This window comes from Leuresthes tenuis, unplaced genomic scaffold (genome assembly GCF_036924035.1).
Source record: "Leuresthes tenuis unplaced genomic scaffold, fLeuTen1.0.hap1 SCAF_16, whole genome shotgun sequence".
Classification (NCBI taxonomy): Eukaryota; Metazoa; Chordata; class Actinopteri; order Atheriniformes; family Atherinopsidae; genus Leuresthes; species Leuresthes tenuis.
This window is the reverse complement of record NW_027325370.1, coordinates 20,380,375-20,400,666: the sequence shown is the minus strand read 5'-3', so window position 1 is coordinate 20,400,666 and position 20,292 is coordinate 20,380,375. Positions and strand designations below refer to the sequence as shown.

Here is a 20,292-nt window from a genome sequence, read left to right as displayed (position 1 = left end):
TATGTCAATGGACAGATTCTGGTTAAAAAAAAAACCTCTAAGGTTCCTCACTGCCATACTGAAAGCCAAGGTAATAGCAACTAAAGTCATTAGATAACAAGACAGTATGTTCCTGAGGACAACAACAGTCTCAGATTCATCCAGGTCTTTTATACATACTTGTAGTCTAATCAGCTGATTGGTTTAACCTGGCTTCATGGATAAGTACAACTAAATAGAACTTTACTTTACAGTCAGGAAAGTTACTGTTTAAGAAGCAGGTGACTTGAGGAAAATGTAGGAAAATCTCCTCTAACTTAATGTGATCATGTTTTCACCCAGAAGCTATCTCATATGTTTACTAGCATGATAGGACATAACATTTAAATTTATATCAAGCTTCGGAATTAAGAAAGGAAAGGATCAAGGCTTGAAAATTAAACATATTGTTGTCACAGGCTGCTTATACACACCCTCCTGTCCACATATTTATCCACACAAATCACAGTTGGTATGACTGGAAGACATTATAATCAAGTGTTGCTTTGAAAGTTTCAGCCACAAAGAGTTGTGGGACAGAATTAGCCCCTGTCTTTCATAAAGGATGCTCTTGTGTTTCTAATGCTAAAGAAGATAGTAAAGGAAGCACTGAAGCCCCTACCTCAGTGTAAATAGAATTCAAACAGCTCTTATCATGGCTACTACTTAGATAGTTCCTGGTCATTTATTTCAGATTGGAACCTTCCTAGGCAAGTATGAATAAAACAATGTAAACAGAAAAATAAAATAGGACTACTCATTCAGATCTTATGTCTCTGGGCAAGTATGTGACACCTCACAAACGAGCTGGAGGAAGTGACTGGGGAGAGGGAATTCTGGGCAGTTCCGAGTAGGCTACAGTCCTGGATACCCTGACCTGGATAAGTAGCCAAACAGGGATTTATTGATGGATGGGCAACATTTTTTTAAATATGAAAGTAAAATCTAAGATAGCAACCACAAGATTGATTTGCATGAGCCTTGAAACAACTGAAAGGACGACAAGGATCCACAAGTAAGCCAACATTTTTAGAGTGAAGTGCTCTGTTGGGAATATGCGACCACAAGGTCTGTAAGATATGATGGAGGTTGATCATTGAGGGCTTGATATGCGGTCTGAAGAAATGTACTTTCTTTTGTCGGTTTTGTAGGTAGCTTTTAAGGCTAAAATTGGAGAAGCATGATGCTCATTTTCATCAGAGCCCTTGGTGCAGAATTTTGCGCTTTTTTGAACATTATATACAATGCTAGATCCTCATTTAGGATTTGACATTGTATAAAGAAAACCAGGGAGTATTAATACAGATGACACCAACTTAGAGTAAGTGTTGTAATTGGCCGATTGAATCCAAGTGTAGAAGGATAGCAGCGAGCAAGACTGGCTGAGGCAACCTGAAGAGCAGACTTAGGAATAAAAACAAGAATACAGCACATGAGACAAAACAGATTAACTGAAATGAACATGACCAAATCTAACATAAAAAAAATGATGGAAATCATAACAACTCCAAAACACTATAACACAAACCCACAGACCATGACATGATGTACTTTACTGTAAGTAATGAGACACATACCTGCTAGCATGGATGTAGGTTATTGTTACTGCTACAAACATGGAATCATTTTGTGTCCTTGAAAGCCTGCACTAATTACACAGCAGTGATCTATTTGTGGTCCAAAGAAATGGGGGTGTGGCTTCATACCTGTTATCTCCTCAGCTGGTACAAGGCATTCTTCTCAAACTGCTTGGCTCTCACAGCCAACCAGTTATGGAATGCATACTGTCTGCTGTGAGTGAATTTGAATGAGGGTGATACATTTTCTGTGGGTAGGCAATGGGCAGAGTTGTTTAATGATGAAGAGTTGAGGCTTGCCTTGGAAGAAACAATGTCACCCAAGTAATGAGCCGGCTTCAAGTGTTTGTTATTTCTAAAGGCATTCTTCCTCTTCAAGGTGCAATCGTCCTACAGCTGTGGACCGTGCTGTGGCATGTTGTACTCATGAGAAAACACGGAGAGAGATTTGCGTGTGGTGTTTGCAAAAAAATCTGTCAGTCCAAAATCCAAAAATAGTATAACACATGTTGTCAATCTGTAGTTTGTTAGCTACAACTGCTTAATCCCTAAGTAACGAACACATGTCAATTCATAAAGGGCTTTCAAAAATGGTGTAGTCTGTTACAACCCACATCTGTTTCCAGGACCGAAGGGAACTGATTTCTTATTCTGAATCTTGAACCCTTTAACATTAAGATGCTGCACACAAGAGCAGGCAGGAATCACTTAACATGAGGCGTAGTTATGACTTGCACATGAGGTAAAGGTATGCCACAAAAAACTTGCTAAATCTCCTGTTTTTATAAGCAAGAAACAGATAAACAGTGGGAAATTAACTCAATTGCTCACCATATTTCTGAGTAGCAGTTGCAATTAGACTCTGTCAGTGCAGGGACCCTCTATCTTCCAATACAACTGGGCACCTGCCAACTCAGGTAGACCCCTGAGGCTATTTAAAGCACACTGCTGCATTTTGGCACGTTCAGTGCAGTACATGTCTATTGACTGCGGGCGCCTGATTAGTTGATTATACCATGAGACGCACTTCATATTTGTTTGTATAACCAGGCGGGTGTAGAAGAACTCTTTGTACCATAAGACATTCTGTTTACCTAAGCCAGAAAGTCATCAGGTGTTGACTGTCTTTCGCTATTTTCAGAGGCAAGCATCTGGAGCTTCGATGTAAAATCATAATGTTGTCAAGTGTTAATGTGGGAGGATTATCCTGACATCATAGTAACCCATTTAATGCCCTCCTCCCACACATAAAACACTATGTCCATGTGCAAATACAGTTACGGAGGCTGGCACACAACTCTGACGGAATGTGCTGCTCTACTTTTTATTGAATGCATAAATTCAGGAAGTCCAAACATCGACAGACAGTGCTCACCACAACGCGAGAGAGTTCTCAGAAAGCATGTGTTCAAATGTTAATGTATGCACTCAGTCAATCTCACTCATCCATGCTCTCTGTCAGTGTGGCCCTCTCAGATAGAATTACTGTCATAGTTGGCAAGGATGACTCTCTACAGGTGATAAAAGAGGTGTTGATACAGAAGCATCTGGCAGGCCTCTGAGCTCCAGACAGATTCTGCTCTCGCCCAAATCTATCAAACCACAGACACCATCTGTTTGGGTCATAGATTAGCCTAGTTAGCTGACATTGTGAATTTCAAAGCTTGTTTCTTGTGCAGAGCAAAATATTGATTTTGTTGATTCAACTTTAATTAATCATAAATTCACCCAAGGAAGTTCACACCATCCTCGGCTTCTCCACCACAGCTCTCACTTAAGCAGGGTTTTTCCTGAATATGTTGCTCAAGGCATGTTTTGGAAAGGTTTTGACTGATTACCAGGATTTAGGGAGGAATCTCACACAATCTAACACAAATCATGAAAGACGGCAAGGATAAACCACAGGGATGCTTGATGCCAATGGCATTTGGAGTTTTACACAGTACGTAACAGTACAACTAGTCTTGTCAGTGATGTTGACAGATGTGGAGTTTTAGTTTTTACAGATGTCCGAATAAAACTTTACTATTTCTCATTTACTTTACATCAACAAAACACTGACAAATAATCAAAGTCCATGGAGAACCTTCCAGCAATGATAAAACAGGTAAGCAAAATGAGATGACCAATCAGGTTTGTACACACACTAACCTCTCAAAGTCTCTTTTGAGTATCAGTGTTTCTCTGTTCTTAGTCACACACGCTCATATAAGCACGCAAAGACACCTCTTCTGTCGCTCTAATGTGGCCAAAACCCCGGAGGAACCAAAGCCATTTTTCATGTAATTACAGAAAACCTGCCTGACTGGCTTTGAGGCATCTTGTGAGATGAGAGAAAGAGTCTTTCCTACACCTTATAGCACATTACTGTTTGCAAAAGGTAATTTCACTCGTTTCACTTTCAGTCAGTGGGCCAATGTGTTGACACTTCTAAGAGTTCTTATAGGTGTGCCACTGCACTGGCTAGTTGAACAGAATAAGCACCTCCCGATACCTCTCTCTTACGTGAAGGGAAATTACAGTTGATCCAGAACTTAACAGTCCACCCACAAGATTCAACCACAGCTATCTTACATGTCTAGTTCCCATCTGCAGTCATGTCTAAATGAAAGCACAGCCACTTTCAATTTCAATATTTACACATCAGGGCATATCTTAAAATAAAAATGATAATGTGAATATATGTAAAAAAAACATCTGATTCTTAACAAGACTTAAAATGAAAACTTAGATGACGAATTCAACATATGAAACTGTTTAATAAATTGCAAAACAAAAACTGCACTGCAAAATCTTTATTCTTGTCTTTTTAAGCTATTCTGCTGTAGATTTGAGCTGTAGATCAGCTGTAGATCAGAGCTTCTACATTTGGTATCAGACAGATGTCTGATACCAAATGTAGAAGCTCTGATACATCTGTCAGACATCTGACTTTAGAATAGTTTGGCATATTGAGGAGTTCATGGTAGACTTGATGGCTTTAAAGTGCCCAGTTCTCGTGGCTGCAAAACAAGCCCAGATCATCACCCTTCCACCACTGTGCTTGACAGTTGGTATGAGGCATATGTGTGGATATGCTGTGTTAAGTTTTCACCAAAAATGGGGCAGTCCATTACGACCAAACTTCTCCACTCTGGTCATGGACATGTTGCTTGTTCAGACGCAACATTACAAACCTAAGCTGCGCTGCCATGTTCTTTTAAGAGCGAAGAGAAGCTTTCTCTTTGGCAACCATTCCAAACAAGACGTATTTGTTCAGTCTTGTTCTAATTGTTCTGTTACAAACTGTGTCGTCTGATTACTTACAATTACTGTTACTTACCCTCTCAAATCCTATGAACACAGTAAGGGTGTACTTAGTTTTTCGCCCACTGCTTCCACATTCTGGTTTAGTATCAGGTTTAAAGCAAGACCAGTGAAGTTTAAGAACCTTGAAACTATGTGCTTTGGACTGTTTTTTAGGTACACCTTTGTAATGCACATTCCCAGGCCTGAAACTGCCCTGGAGCTCCTGAGGGCTGAGATTCCACAGTTCACAACTTTGGTTTCCAGCTCGCACTATACCGTTTTGCTTGTCCTTTTTGTTGGCTTTCGATGGCGTCTTTGTGACCTCTTCAACATGACAACAAATCCACCTGTATGACTGTACAGGTATAGGGCTCATTTGTCTGTTTTTTTTTAACTCTAATAAGGTCCAGACTATTTTTGATACTTCCTGATACATCAAACCTTAGAACTGAAAGAGGAAGTAGTTTTTCATTTTTCACATTACCTTAAATCCCTCACATAACTGAGCTTTTAGCCTCACTGTTCATGCATGTGTTCACAGCAGCGGAATTTTTCCATTATCGAAACCTGCAAATACATCATCATATGGCCCAACACTGACAACTACAGTCTGCTGCAAAGAGGGACAGTAGTAGAAAGGAATTTCCCCCAGGACAGATTGGTGCAGACTTGGTGAACTGACGCTGCTTTTGGATGTTCTGCAAGTCTGCAGCAGCACTGAGGTAATGTTTGTCTCTGTCTCCCTTCAAGATAAACCTGTCATTAGAGCACTGACAAACCTGTCACATTCGGACTCTCGTTTACTTTTTATTTCTTCGCAGAAACTGTGCAACACAGCAGGGGATACTCATTTTGATTCTCATTACTCTTAGTCTTTTTCAGCCATTGTTATCCAATCTAAATAATAGTAAGCTATGCAACTGCTTGAAAAGTAAGATGAAACTACCCTTTGATGTATCGCAAGTCTAAGTAAATCACTCAGATGCTGTCATTGGAACCATATTTTCCTGTCACATCCACAAACTCTCTCTGTCAAGTATAATTGTATAAATCCATAAGGAGACATTTATCTCTCACTAGCTGATTGAACAACAGCTATTTCAGCATGTTTGCTCTCCCAAGTTGTCTTCACATTAACTTTACAAATTTGATCAACAGTCTATCTGTCTGGACCTAACTGACCCAACGGGTGCTCATAACTTTGAAATGGCTACATACAACTCCCAAAATACGATATAGCGCAGTGTTTATGTCACTGCTGCCTTTGTAAGCCTGCCACCCAGAGCCGAAACACCTGCTAGTTTTTTGTCGCCTGCTGGTTTGTTGATTATGTATTATTTTAAGCAGCTGTAATCAATGCATCTGTATAAGCAATGGCTCACATGATGTGAAAGAGGTTACTACGAGAATAATCACCTGACTCTACAGAATCCCTCCTCTCCAGCCATTGTTTTGGGTTGACAGCTTGCAACCTTAAAACTTAGTTGTAGATTTATGCTACAGCATTCAGCTGTTTACACACAAAATAATGACTATTCAGTGAAAATTTGACATTGGATGATCAGGAACTCAACTCTTAATGAATCATTATGTTGCTCACCAATGCTCCACAACATTGAATGTGGAAATAAGCAGCTATTTGCTTTTGGCTTATATAAGTTGTCCGTTTTGTGTTAACAGGTTGTTTTCACTGCCTCCATGTAATGTAATTACATGCATTTTTTTGGCTATGATAACAACTGGACTGATAATGATATAAGGATGTGGTGGTCTAAACTGTCACAGATCAAAGATATAACCTTTAATTAAAAAAAGATAAGATGTTTTAAAATTAAAACCTTTGTATATTTTCAGCACCTGCTAATGTAATCTAGCCTCCAGTGGAAGGAAACTGTCTCTGAAGGAATCTGTCCCCACTCTCACAGTCTCCTCAGCAGGTGTCTACTTGGCAGTCGGCTCTAGAGCTGCAAAAATCCACTTCCATTTTATGCGAGTTTCTGTCACAGCAGACGTCGCTTTGTTTGGCATGCTCATCCTGTCACCAGACACCTATCCTTTTGAGGAGCAGTGATTTATGATGGAAGCGATCACTGTGGTATCTGTGCCAGCTGACAATGCTCCTGCTGCTTTTGTTCCCTCATCAAGAGTCGCAGGTGACATCGGATCGTAGTCCAGATCATGTTTTTACTCCTTCCGCTTGTGGGAATTATAGGTGATACATAAAGCTTGAGACTCTACTTCACCTTCACAGAGAAGTTTTCTCTCTACTTACCGTAATGATATCACTGTCAGTGCTTGACAGGGTCATTTTTTTTGTTTGGCTGCAAAGGAGCAAAGAATCTAAAGACTTCCTGCCAGAATCCCTTTAGGGTGTTTGTCATTGTCTGGCACAGTATTGAGAGTCCTTGTCCATCAGGCTTTCATTCTGGATTTTGCAAGGCCAGGAGGACACACTCACTAATGAATGGCAACCACCCCCCAAAAAAATCCCATTTGTAATGCCTGAGCTCTGTTTAGTAAAGACAATAACAGCAATATAACATTACAATAACCATAAATCAGCATACTGTAGGTATAAAGCCTCTTTAAAATCATTAAAGATCGGTGAAAGTGAGCTTGCTTTCAATGCCCTCTTTATCCCGTCTGCCTTTTGTCCTATTCTTTATCTCATTACCATCACTGAAGCTGACCTCAGTGCAGAGCATCCAGCTGTGTCCCCCTGCCCTACAGACAAACCTCTGACCCTGTGCTGAACTGTAGAATCATCCACCACTGTCACAGCCTCATCTACAACTGTCAAAGAGTGACCTCCGTGATTCGGAGGTCACGTGGTGCACTTTACCCACTTGTGTCAATTCAGCTTTTCTTTTAAAGTGGGTTTGGATCTCAGTAGTGATGCATTGTGGGTTAGAAGTTGACGAATGGAAAATATTTTGTTTGGAGGAATGAGCAAAATGACCTGAGATACCACCCGTCAGACAGACAGCTTGTTTACAGCCAACACTGGCTATTATTTACAGGGAGCCACAGACATAAAATTCCCATTCAAGTGGTTATTACAGTTCATGACATCAGTGTCAAGGACTGTGTATGCAATTAACCACATTGTAAGGTGGGTTTGTGACCCATACGCATAAATGGTTAATTGTGCGGAGCATCTTTTCAGTGTGTTGTCATAGCAAAATATTTTCCTTTCAAAGTTCTTTCTGGAATATGCATTTCAATCCAGCAGCAGGGAACGAAATGAAGATAACATGACTGAAAAGGTCTTCGGCACAGACTTAAAACCCTTATGTCACCTGCATTGAGGGATACATATCAAAAGAAGTACTTTCAGGTATTTGCTTACCTCGTTTTGGTTGAAGGTGAGGGTGTTTTCAAATCTTGGCAAAGCATGAGTGGAGAGCGGGAGAAGATTAATGATATAATAGCTCTGACCACACTGTTTAGTTATTTAAACTGGCAGCATCAGCTCAAATTGTTTCATGGCTTTCTGCAATGATACATTTAGGAGCGTGTCTCGACAGGTTACAAGATGCTCGAAGAGAATTCATTGCAACTCCCTCTGAACTCAGCCACGAGTCAGGAGTTTGGAAGCTATGACACCATCAGTGAAGTACACGCAGATGTTTACTTCAAAGCAACTTGTTTGTACGCCTTCTCCTTCACCTATTTGACATTTGACAAAATTAACAATTCAGACATGATCAATTTGACTGATTAGTTGATTACATAGTATACACATGTCCTCCTTTGCGCTCTTTCAATAAGTTCTATGTCTGTACTGTATTCTCGTTTTAAGGTGTGAAAATGTTTCCTCACCAGTGACCCAATAGTTTTTTTCAACCAAAGAGGGCAGCTGACAGTTTTTTCTTTGGAAGGGTGAGGAAAGGCTGTCAGGTTAAGAATCCACCTGACAGGCTGACTGGCACATGATGCTGGATGATGATCTTTGATATTTCCTAAGCGTCCCGGAGTCTTACAGGGTTGTAGTGAGTTTGGTGTTTTTGTTCAAAACATCCCGTGTCAGGACGCCCGAGACGTCGGAGGATTACTGTAAGCTTAGCTCAGGTGACGTCTTGTGTGGGGGGGCTGGTATGAGGGCCCTCCATATCCCTGTTCCAAACCACTCCAAAAACAAGAAAAGTATCATATGGGGTGTTCAGATCATGCAGAGATACACTGCTACACACCATCAAAGGCGGCTTTGAAAAAGCTCACTCAAAGTTCGTATTACACCATTTCTCCGATCCATTACTGCTCTGTGTTTTAATATTTCTAAAGCCTTTAAAGGCAGGTTAAGCGGGCTGGTATGCTCCTTTAAATCACTGTAAATGGCAACCTCAAAATCCCTCACCCAGCCCGTCCTAACCTTAAAGCCACACACAATGCCCTGAGGCTATTTGACCATGTTTACCTGTAAAATCAGATAGACCATGGGAAGTCAGATAGACCCTGTGAGGGCCAAACAGTTGTGGATCCTTCTTGTGGAGAGTGGATATTGTTGACTATCTCGCTTTCCATCGCAGAGTCTCAAACAGCACGCAGTTAAGAGAGTGCATGAATGAGCTCTGCACCCTTACAGTATCTCTGGAATCACATAAAGACAACCTTGTGCTCTGCAATTTAGTGTGCAGCGCTCAGGTGCTTGTGCATGTCTCAACCAGAGGAAAAACAAAAGTATGACTGACATAATCATGTGTCAGAAGATTTATGGTCAGAGAGAGCGAAGGGGAGAGAAAAACTGCAGAGCATATTTTCTGGCTCCTCCTCCTTCAAATTATTGTCTTTAGCGTTGTCCACTTGTCTGAGTAAAGTTCTGGAAAATGTTGAAACAGAATAATTGACACGAATACTCAGAGCTGTGGGTTAATAAAGGCCCTGTAAGATGAATGATTTAACAGCTATTTAGGAGCAAAACTATGAGTCATTTCATTATTCATTGTTGGCATTACCGGTATTCATAGATTTTCTTTGGTGAAGTAAATCCAAGATGTTATCTGTACTTCATATGTAACTTGCTACCATAAAGATATAAAGGAGGACAGCAGACAGCATAAAGAAATCTGATCACTTTGTAGATTGTAATTACATGGAGGTTCAGTAAATGAATCCGCAAAAAAAATCCCAAATCCTCTTACTGGTTTCAACAAATGCCAGCATCATCAGATAAATTTGAATGTCAGCTATAAATCGGATCACTCATGCTGTCAAGGCTGATCTAATGATAAAACGCAGAGCAGGACGTGTCTTGCTTAAATATGTTTTAAAGACTCATTGTCGGCTTTGACTCTAATTGCTGGCTGGAGCTCAGAGCTGGGCGGCCCTGATGTAACAGGTCATGAGAGCAGATTGGGAAGCTGTGGCAGACCTCCAACAATAACAAAGGGAGTGAGCCAGAGTACCGACCGTAAATCTACTGCTACCACCAATTTCCAACTACCGCAGGTGATGGGGTGAGCATGTCTGTGTGTGTGTGTGCCTTCATCAACAAAACTCCAAAGGGTAACTCAACCCCACTTCAGAGCAACATGGATATTACACCCCTGAACATCTTGGCATGGGCCTGGTCCTGTTTATGGAGAAACACAGCTAAGAGTATAATCAGGATCTCAGTGATCCTTCAGGCTGTCTGACATAGGCTGAAATATCAAAGAAGGTGGCATTTTGTGGTTGTGACTCAACTGGGATGAAGTGACTGTGGACTTTGTGTGGTGGTGCTTTGCACCTGGCTGAGAAACACTGCAGGTGGATTACCAGACACAGTAGCTAAACTTCATTGTTTGATTAAAAGAAGACGTTTCATGCAGGAAATAACAGGTTTAATGTTTTTAATCTTGGCTATTAATCCGTATTACTAGAACTTAAGGGGAGCTTGTAACTTTAGAGGGCCACATTCAAGATATCCACGCAAAGCTACCATTCAAGTGTTAGAATACCGCAGGTGAAAGTAAATGAATGACACATATAAAGGACTCAAAGATGCAAGTGTGCTGTTCATGAGACAATGTGATGCGAGTCTTGCACACAAAACCCTAGTTTAGTTTTAACCAGAGCTTTTTGAGCAGCTGCCCTTTCTTATAAAAGTCTTTTGTATCAATATTATGAAAGCCCAAAGCTTTTGTCAGACAGAGACAAGCCTCTGCTATTATCCCTTCACGCCCTTTTCCCTTTTTTCTGGGGAGATTATCACTGACACTGATACACGATATGGCTTATCTACTGTAAGTTAAACCTGAATTCTCAGTTCTTCCTCTCCGCTTTTTCATAAAGAATGTGTGTTTTTACTGGGAAAGGGCTCAAAAATCTAGCACAGGTGAAAACTTTACAAGCTACATTTGTCAGTCCGAGGAGATTATTGGGAGCAGGTTTTCCATCAACACCTTTGGGCCCTTCTCCTCACCCCACTTCCAGGCCAATGAGAGTGGAATCTGTAACGACTGTGGGCTTTAGTGTCGTTAACATTTCCCTGACACGTCGGCCGGCCTCTCCTGGAGACTGCCCTGCATTTTCTCCGCTGCACTGGAGTTGTTGTAGCAACTAGCGGCCCAGGAGTGAATGAAGCAGATGTGCGAGTCATCTATCACCTGACAGCTCCCACTCCCCCAACTGAGCAAGTCATCACTGTGACACGTCTGTCCAACCAGCCTCATCAATTACAACGGTACCCTACCATTAGGGCACAAACACTTTTCTCCTCGCACACATTCAACTGCTTCCCAGCTTGCAAGATGGGCCCTCAATTAAGCCTGAATAACTTTCCCCTCTCAAAGAACATCTCTTTTTCATCCGAGTATTGCACACATTGTGCTTGTCCTCTTAGAGCTAATTTATCTCTATGGTGACCACGTGGTATTAGACAACATATTGCACCCTTAAAGTGCCTGACAGTGGCGCAAACTTCAACATGGATACTATTAATCGAAGTAAGATTCAGTGTTACGTATACTTTAAAGTAAGTATAATCACTCTAGTAGTTAATCTATTCGCATCTAATGAGCAATTAAGACAATTTATTGCACAAAAGCTCAACAAATTCTCCATATATTTACACAGCATCACAACTATTCGAATATATTCTTTCAAATATAGCAAAACATTCCCCTTAGGTTATTTCTTTATGGTATTTGCATTTCTGTCATGAACAGATTGATACGTCAGTGACGTGCAAGGAGGCAATAATGAAATGATGTCTTGTTAGTGTTATTCTGTTCCTGTATTCCATCAGTAGTAGTCATGAAATGCAGTAAACACAGATGTTTGAACACAGACACATACAAACAGTCTCTATCTCTTACAATATACAACTAAGGCAGTGACAGTTTGGGCCAACTTACATGTATCAGCTTTTTTTCACCAGGGTTTAAAAACAAATCTCAGGGTCTGTATGCGACTCTGAATATGCAAAAAAAAGAAAAAAAAAGATATAAATAAAACATTCATATAAAAATAGGCTTTTACAAATATATACTCTATAACCAATATTTACCAAACGTGGAAAATGTGCCTGTGTTTTTAATCAGTGATTCCAGTTAAATCAGCTTGAAGTGAGTCTTGCCACTGAAGAGAGTCATGGCAGCATTTAGCCTTCTACCTCAACAGTTGGGAGTTTCTAGACTAGCAGCAAAAAGAGGGAAGACAAACTCATAAGGAGGCAAGAAGTTCAGTTTGTGTAGCCCACAGCGGTTCCCTCTGGAACAACATTATTCTACAAAGTGACATCTTTTTCCAGGAAGATTTAAATCCAGTGTGTTAACTGTGGACATGTTCCATTGCTTAATAAACTAAAACCTCATGACATTTAGTTATTTTTGATCCATAATGGACAAAATCAGTAGTTCTTTATAGAATAAATTAATAGTAATAATTTTCATTCTCTAAATACAGTATGTTAAATATTCCAAATGGCTGTGTCATTTCATCTGTGCACAGGCGGCGAGAACTTCAGCAGTGTGTCCTGCCCAGCATCACATCCACCATAATTCATTTGCATTGGCAAAGTCCAAACAGTGAAAAAGTCAGTAGACGTCCATATAGCTTAAAGTCTTGACATTTTGCTTCGGTGACTCAAACTGCAGTCACCCACTCCCATTGGCCAGGGTCAAATTTTTCCCTTAACAGTGTTTTGTAACGCCGTTTCGAGACTGCATCCCAACGAACCGCCCCAGAAGAGGGCTGAAGAGCTTTGTGTGCAAAAAGAACCATGACGACCCATCTTCTGCTCGCTGCTCACACAGTACAGTAGTTGCTCATTGTGTATTAAGAGGCTGCAAAAACAGCTTTTTTGTAAAATTGGTCCATGAAAACACGAACACTCACATACATCATTTCTCACGCACACAAACGCACCATCCAATAAATATTCTCATTTGCATGTGTACACCTCTGTCCTCTCACTGCAGGTGTTGCATTTAACATAGCAGCACCACAGAAACTTGCAGTTGCACTGCCAGACGCGCGAGTACTGGTGCGTGTTGTATCCCCGACCACAGCACATCAGGTCACAGCCGCTAATGTGCTGCATCATTGTCTTGTTGCACACCCTACCCTGTGTGCCCAGGCTCCCTGTCACAGGGTCCGCCTCGCAGTAGTTAGGTGACTTGTCTATGTACACTAGGTCTGTATCCAGGGGCTTCCGGTAAGAGTAGGGTTTCTTGATTTTGAGGAATTTAGGACGCTTGTTGCGGCTAGCTTTGACTGGTTCCACATGCACCGCATGGGCATATTTCTCCTTGAGAATGTAGCCGAGCTCGCGGAACTTGGGAAGTGTAGTCCAGCAGGTTTTGGTTGTGCAGGAGCCCGAGACGCCATGACACTTGCATTCCAGTCGCATGTTCTTCTCCAGAATCTAAACACAGGAAAACAACTTGGTAACACAGTAAAAATCTGGAACTGGGAAGCACTCACAGTGTTATGTCTCAATAATGTTATCTTATACATAATCAGAATATGTGAGGAATTCAAATGTAATTAATGTCTATTTATTCTAAGACCCTTGAATAAACTCACAGTGCAACTCTTTGAGACAACGTGAAATTTTTTTAAACACGTGACTTACAAATACACCGTGGCTGGGGATTAAATACAACCCCACCACACAGCAGTGTGATACCATATACACAGAAGCCAAAATAATGTATCAGATTTCAGGCTCTGTGTGTGTAGTTACCACACACAACCCGCAAAAGTCAAGAGTGACTGTACAAGGCGCCGAGTGACTAGGATTAGCGCTAAACCCTGAGCTGATGACAATGAGAAGTGCCACTGGAGTTTTCCTTAGCAACAAGGTCAATTGCAATTTCCCTTTTTCTAAAATGCTCGGTGCTTGGTATGCAATATGGTCGCCGAAAGCCATTTGTGAGAAATTTATATCTGTGATCTTGGCAAGAAAACTGTAACAGTAAACTCCAAATACAGACATGAGAACAAGGACGAAAAAAACTAACTTTTCCCTGAGCAAACCACTTCATAAAAACCTTGGCTTCAACACCCTAATCCATCAGTTGTTCTGTGACTAACACTTGTGACAGCCATTGTCTTCATGTCTTCCACCGGAGAGCTGTGAACGGCGCTCCTGCTCAGTGTCACTGCTTTTGATTAGCATAAATAAAGGAGGGGTGACTATCAAAACAGAGGGTCTATTTATTAGCAGAAAGAAAGGGACATAAGTGAGGCCGCTCAAAGTTTGAATCCACGAGTACAATCTTTTCCCTGGGAGGCAATTTAGCTGTCCAGATAAGCCAATTTGAATTCATGGATCTGAAACGCATGTCGAAAACGATCTGCCCCTTACAATTGTGTTTGAAGGGGCTTTTCAGCTGCACTGTCTGACGTGTTGGTTGTGTGAATCAGGCTTTCTTTGGTCAGAGTCAGACAGAGAAAGGATATCAGTTAACTTGGGCAACGCTGCCTCTTTATGCTTCACTATATCTAACCCTTACGTTGGCACATTTGTCTACATAGTCTCTAACATCTAGACCAACTGGAGTCTCTTTGTAACTCTGCAGTGTTCTGCAACCATGCATGCAGGAAAAACATTTGAATGAAAACAATCCGGCTAGATTTTATCCTTGGTATTTTATCATATTACTGCTGTCCCTTGTGTTTTTACGGTGTAATATGCTGTTTTTTGTCACTTTTTCTGCACATAAAATTTGATTATTTTTCTATTTTTGTCTGGCAGCAAACTAGCCAAATTGGTTGCTAGGATCTTACGCCAAATTAATTCATTTAAGTATGAATTTGATTTACTATACAGGTGAAGTTTATCAAGTATACGTTAATTTCACATTTTAATATAACAGTAAACACCCCTGAGGTGGATGTGCAAGCACACTGCACTTGATGTGGGTTGGTATGATTGGGATGAAAGTGTGGTTGCTGATTGTCATGACGGTAACCGTATACTGTCCCAGTGGTGCAAAACATGGGGGGACTGGGCTAATGCCTTTTTGTACAGTGTCAATCTGTTTTCAGTGCAGAGATCTGGGCTGTAATCAAACCCTGCCACTTAGACAGCTCTTTCCTAAAAGCAGCTCTTTATTCCGGTTCTTGTTTAAGCTTGGCCCCGGTGCCCAGAGCTTTGGCAAGGTTCACCCACACCGAAGCATGGCAGAGACTGTTAGCACTCACTGAGACCAGCATCACAATTTCATCCATCAACTTGACCACCATGTTTCAGTCCGAAAGACTCTTGGTGATAACAGCAGCATAGTTTTTACCTAAATTACATGATCATTAAAGTCAGGTATAATGCAGTTGCTCTTTACTCACCTTGCGCCCCACCTCATTGTTATGGAGGTTCATGAGCGTTCTGGCATTCTGCTTGACCTCCCGAGCATCAATAAAAACTTTGGAGAAGCCCAGGCCGTAGCTGATATCTGCCGAGCAGCCTCCCCACTTCCATCCTTGGTCTTTACTGTAGAAACCCTGCTTCTCCTTGTCGCAGCTACAATCGCTCAGGTTACCCTGTGTACAGGCGGCTGTAATGGCATGGGCCACCCCCGCTGCAATGATGGCATAGGTGAATGCAGCCTCTTTGCTGCCTAGGGGAGCAGAAAAAGAAGGTGCTGAATAAGATATAGCAGATTTTGAGACAATAGAAAAGATTTTGGTGTGTCTCCCTCTGTTTAAGGGAATAGAATAAGTATGTACAAGGGTTTTAAAAGAGGCAAAACAGATCAATTATTAACTGAATGGGTGCTTACATCACAGTCTTCTAACATATCACTCAAGGACTGCAGTGTTTTGAAACCTGACCTGGAAACTGTCCTGCCCGTGAACTAAAATGTCTGCTGGCAGTATAGTCAACAAAGCTGTATGAATAAGAGGGTTGTCGGCAAGGAAGGGCTATTGATCCACTTCGAAGCTGTAACATTGTGAGTGAACTCATAAGGCAGTGAAATCAGAATCTTTTTTCTGCCGTTATCTGTACCCATGTCCAGCTAACAAATCATTTACACACACGGAAATATCGACAAATAAGACAAATAGGTAAAGGTTAATCTGACAGGACTCTTCAATGTAGACAATTCCAGCAGTAAAGCTTTCAATCCAAATGGTGGGCCAAGAGAAGGTTCTGCAAATGTCTTCTTTGAATACTCGCTTTGTATCAAAGCAAAGCATTTTCCCTCTAATATAATGTCAAAACAGCCTCGAATTGAATAAAAGCGTGTATTCTTAAGCATAATCAGCAAGTAGAGGTCATAATTTGACGATCTACGATACATTATCACGCAAACAGGAAACTGCTTACAACACTGATTACAACATTCATCATATCTATGTGTAAATAAACTCCTCTTGTCACTGTTTGTCCTAAACAAACATCATACCTTCTTTGTGCTTCCTCCTGCCACTCGGCTCACTATGTAAAGCTGCCACGTTTCTGATAAACATCTTGGATGTGTGCCCTTGCCATTGAAAAAAAAAAAACGAAAAAAAAAAACAAAACTCATATTGAGGCATCAATTATGTGGACGTTTTTATAGACTCGATGGGCCTGGAGCCAAAAAAGAAGGTGTGTCAGAGCAGTCAGTCAGTTCTGACTGCACCGTTGTTAATTTTTTCCCCTTCAGTTCTGAGTGCACGGGTTCACCACAAGAGATGGTATGAATTCTTCATAACCTCGTAATGAGAGATGAAATAGATTTGAAAGAGAGAAGACAAAAAAAGGGAAAGACATAAAAAGGTATCAAAAGCCTGCACAGGTTTAAGTAAGAGCTGCAGTTTACTATCACTTATGAACCTCTCAACAAGCAACCTGTTTGCATGGACTTCATCTCAGACAGCGCAGTGTAGCTAGGAAGTTCAAATGTTGACGCAGAAAATGTCTGAAGTCTGCAAGGTGCATAGTATCCAAGCATTTTGTCATTATGTCAGCCTGATGACTCTTCCTTTGCTTGAAGAACAACTGCAAACCACATCGCTTCCCTCAGTCTGAGCACCAACAATGGTATTCATTTAAAACCATTCGCCTTCTGCGCTAATCTGATCAGTGAAACCAATCTATTTGGTACGGCTGTCCAAGCCGCAGACTCAAACGAAAACGCAAACTCTTGATTGGCTAAAACCTCTCATTCATAATGGACCAGATTGTCAAACACCACTGTTTTCATTTCAGCAGCACGAAGAGATAATCTTTTCTCTCCAACAGCAGAAGGCAACAATGCCTCAAACAGCTGGCCCAAGCTATTGGCCATTGTGTCTTGGAGTATTTGTGTGTGTGTGTGTTATTTTTGTTTTTGATTTGAATATATTAAGCTAGGGGAAGAAAAGTGTTTATCAAAATGGTTTTACAAAGCCACCTCTGATGTTATTAAACTGCTTCTATTTATTATCACCATAAAAACAGCATCAGTTATTCTTGACTTAACATTGTTCAAGTTTCTTGGTATTAGAATCCCCAATATCATCAATCAACTGCCTTTGATCTATAACATCATATCATATATAATAGCAACCAGAAAATAAGCCACAAAATTCCAAACAAAATTTCTGCGTCTCCTGAAGTTCATCCATCTTTAGAGGGTGAACTTCAGTAGCAGGAACGATGATTTGGACTAATTTGTGTCTCTAATTTTGCCTTTTTAAGTCTCACTTTCCTCTTGGCAATTCCTCACTGTAACTTATACCCGTGGTAAGGTCTACATCTTTACAGTGAGAGCCACAGCACCTATCGCAAGACAGGATAAAGACCAGTGAAAATGTGCCTCTGGAGACTCTGTCGGGCTGAAAGGAAAGGCTGCCAACATTCACAAGAGCTTTGTTACAATGCTGGCTTCAAATACCTTTTATACATGCTCAGAAAAGCCACTCAGGGAAAAGTCTGGCAAAACTAGGCCTGATGTAAATGACACTGGCTCCTCAAGGGATAATTCTTATACTGTGGGTGCAATAGTGGAGGATGTTTGATGATCTATGTTATAGGAGAAGTTTGTACAGTGCATAACTGAAGATGACAAATACTGAGATATAGAAAAGAGGATGCCTCAGTGTCAAAAGAGATCAGATTAACAATAGAACAGATGATCTATTACCTTCTATATTAACCTATTTTTTACAGTTCAATTTCAATTAATTTTTCTATTCTTTTTTATTATGTCAAAAGTAAAGGCTGTGCGTAAATCTACGGAGAAAAATACGCATCTGGGCCTGGTGATTGATCTACTGATGATAAACTGGTGATAAATTGTGCTTATAAACGGGTTTCTAACTGTAAACAAACGTTAACAGACAGCAACATACCCACTTTCAACTCTTTTCCGAAGACGGTCCTCTCTCCAAGCGCCGAGCAGTTCCAGCGCCCGTTTTTGAACTGAAACTGACACTCGTTAATGCCCATTTGGGCTCCCTCTCCGATGACGATAATGGCATCGGGGCGACTCTGGCAGATAATCCGTTGTCTGGGGGCCAAACCGGGGATCTTGTTACAGATTATGCTCGCACCTAGGGCCACCACCGACGAGAATCCACTGCAAATGGAAGATGGACAGGACTGAGAGAGGAAGCCATCAACCATTGATTTATCACTTTTTAATATATATTTTTTTAACATTTATTACTTGACGTTAGGTTTTGCAGTCAGATGCAACTCTCTTATACTTTCATTAAACATGTCAATGGAAACAATCCAAAAAGGTTTTACATAATCAACAACAAGCTTATGCGTTAAGAAGCTCCATTTTGTACTTTACTTTACATTAGAGTTGCACATACTTGGAAAGTACTATACCTGTATGACGTTTACCGTCTTTAAAAGGTGTGATAAATGGTATATGAGTAAGCCCGCAGCTACTACGAGTCAGTTCACCTTACTGACGTTCTATTTGTTATTTATTAAATCATCTACCTGTTTATGAGGAAATATGGGACTCGGTCGTTTTTGAATGACTAACAACAGCTGGAAGTCTGCATGTATCAAGTTTGTTTAAGTCTCCTGTCTCTGGGAATAACCTGGCACTCAAAAAATCTGATATCAAACAAACGCAGCTCACCCAATTTTCAAGTAAACAATCCCCAAACAAAGCAAAACTCTTAAAATCCAGCGTCTTGTTCTCCGACTCATTGCGGCCCAGCTCTCAGTTTCATGCAATGATCTGCAGAGCTGATTAATAACTCGGTTCGCTTGTGCTCTCCGGTCGATCACGGCACAGGTAACTCCAAAGGAAGTCCAAAATGACGAAAAGCAGCGGACGCTCGGGAACTTTTATAAACCGCCGAATAGGATACCATCCAGACTCCCTTTACATGCCCCCCTTTCGCTCGGACCTCTTGTCATTGCGAGGGTGTCACAGGTAACCCTCGAGGGTGAGCAAGTGCGATTATCTCTGTCTCACAGTTCCTCTGCTACCCGCAGGTCTTAGCTATATATCTGCCTCATCTATCTGGGGCGTGTTCACAGGAGACATGGGGCCCTGCTGAAGAATCCCGCCAGGGCTGAATCTCAACACACATACACACACAAGCAGACACAAGCTCGCACAGTCCTCTGCTGAGAATTCACCTTGACTTATTGGGTCTGTTATTAATTTGGTTATTAAGTAAGTCAGTGTGTCATACACTGGGGTCTGTGTCTGGATATCCCCGAAGAAACACAAAGGAAGATCCCACTTTAATCGTTGTATTAATTTTCAAATAGGATTTTCCAGCAGAGACCAAGCGAGTAATAAGAGGCTAATTTCCCCACTCTTGTGACAGACGATTTGATTGGCCATTTGTGAAAAGTTATATTTTTACTATTATCGTTTATCTTTCTGTTTAATTTTATTTATGTGTATATTTTCATTCTTGTTGTTATCATCATCGCTTTTACATAAAAGGAGCATTCATCCCACCTTTTGTTTTCTAACGCATCCAGTGAGTGCGACCGACTGCGCGCCTCTGTCTCCTCTCAGCAAACAGCTACCTT

The 20,292-nt window shown here is 41.0% G+C and overlaps 1 protein-coding gene across 1 annotated transcript; it reads right to left on the bottom strand.

Moving 5' to 3' along the window:
* Nucleotides 1-12,075: 12,075 nt before the first annotated feature.
* wnt7ab (wingless-type MMTV integration site family, member 7Ab) lies at nt 12,076-19,772 on the bottom strand. Its single transcript, XM_072366526.1, has 4 exons — nt 19,379-19,772; nt 18,630-18,856; nt 15,657-15,928; nt 12,076-13,731 (listed from the first exon to the last, which is right to left on the bottom strand). The coding sequence occupies exons 1-4, from the start codon at nt 19,447-19,449 to the stop codon at nt 13,249-13,251; spliced, it is 1,053 nt and encodes a 350-aa protein (XP_072222627.1). The 5' UTR covers nt 19,450-19,772; the 3' UTR covers nt 12,076-13,248.
* Nucleotides 19,773-20,292: the final 520 nt, after the last annotated feature.

Coding starts and splice junctions, on each gene's coding strand:
- wnt7ab (XM_072366526.1), bottom strand. CDS start 19,449: ATGAGTCGGAGAACAAGACGCTGGATTTTAAGAGTTTTGCTTTGTTTG. Junction 15,929..18,629: donor CGGAAAAGAGTTGAAAGTGG/GTATGTTGCTGT, acceptor CTGCTCCCCTAG/GCAGCAAAGAGGCTGCATTC. Junction 13,732..15,656: donor ACAATGAGGTGGGGCGCAAG/GTGAGTAAAGAG, acceptor TCCTGTGTTTAG/ATTCTGGAGAAGAACATGCG.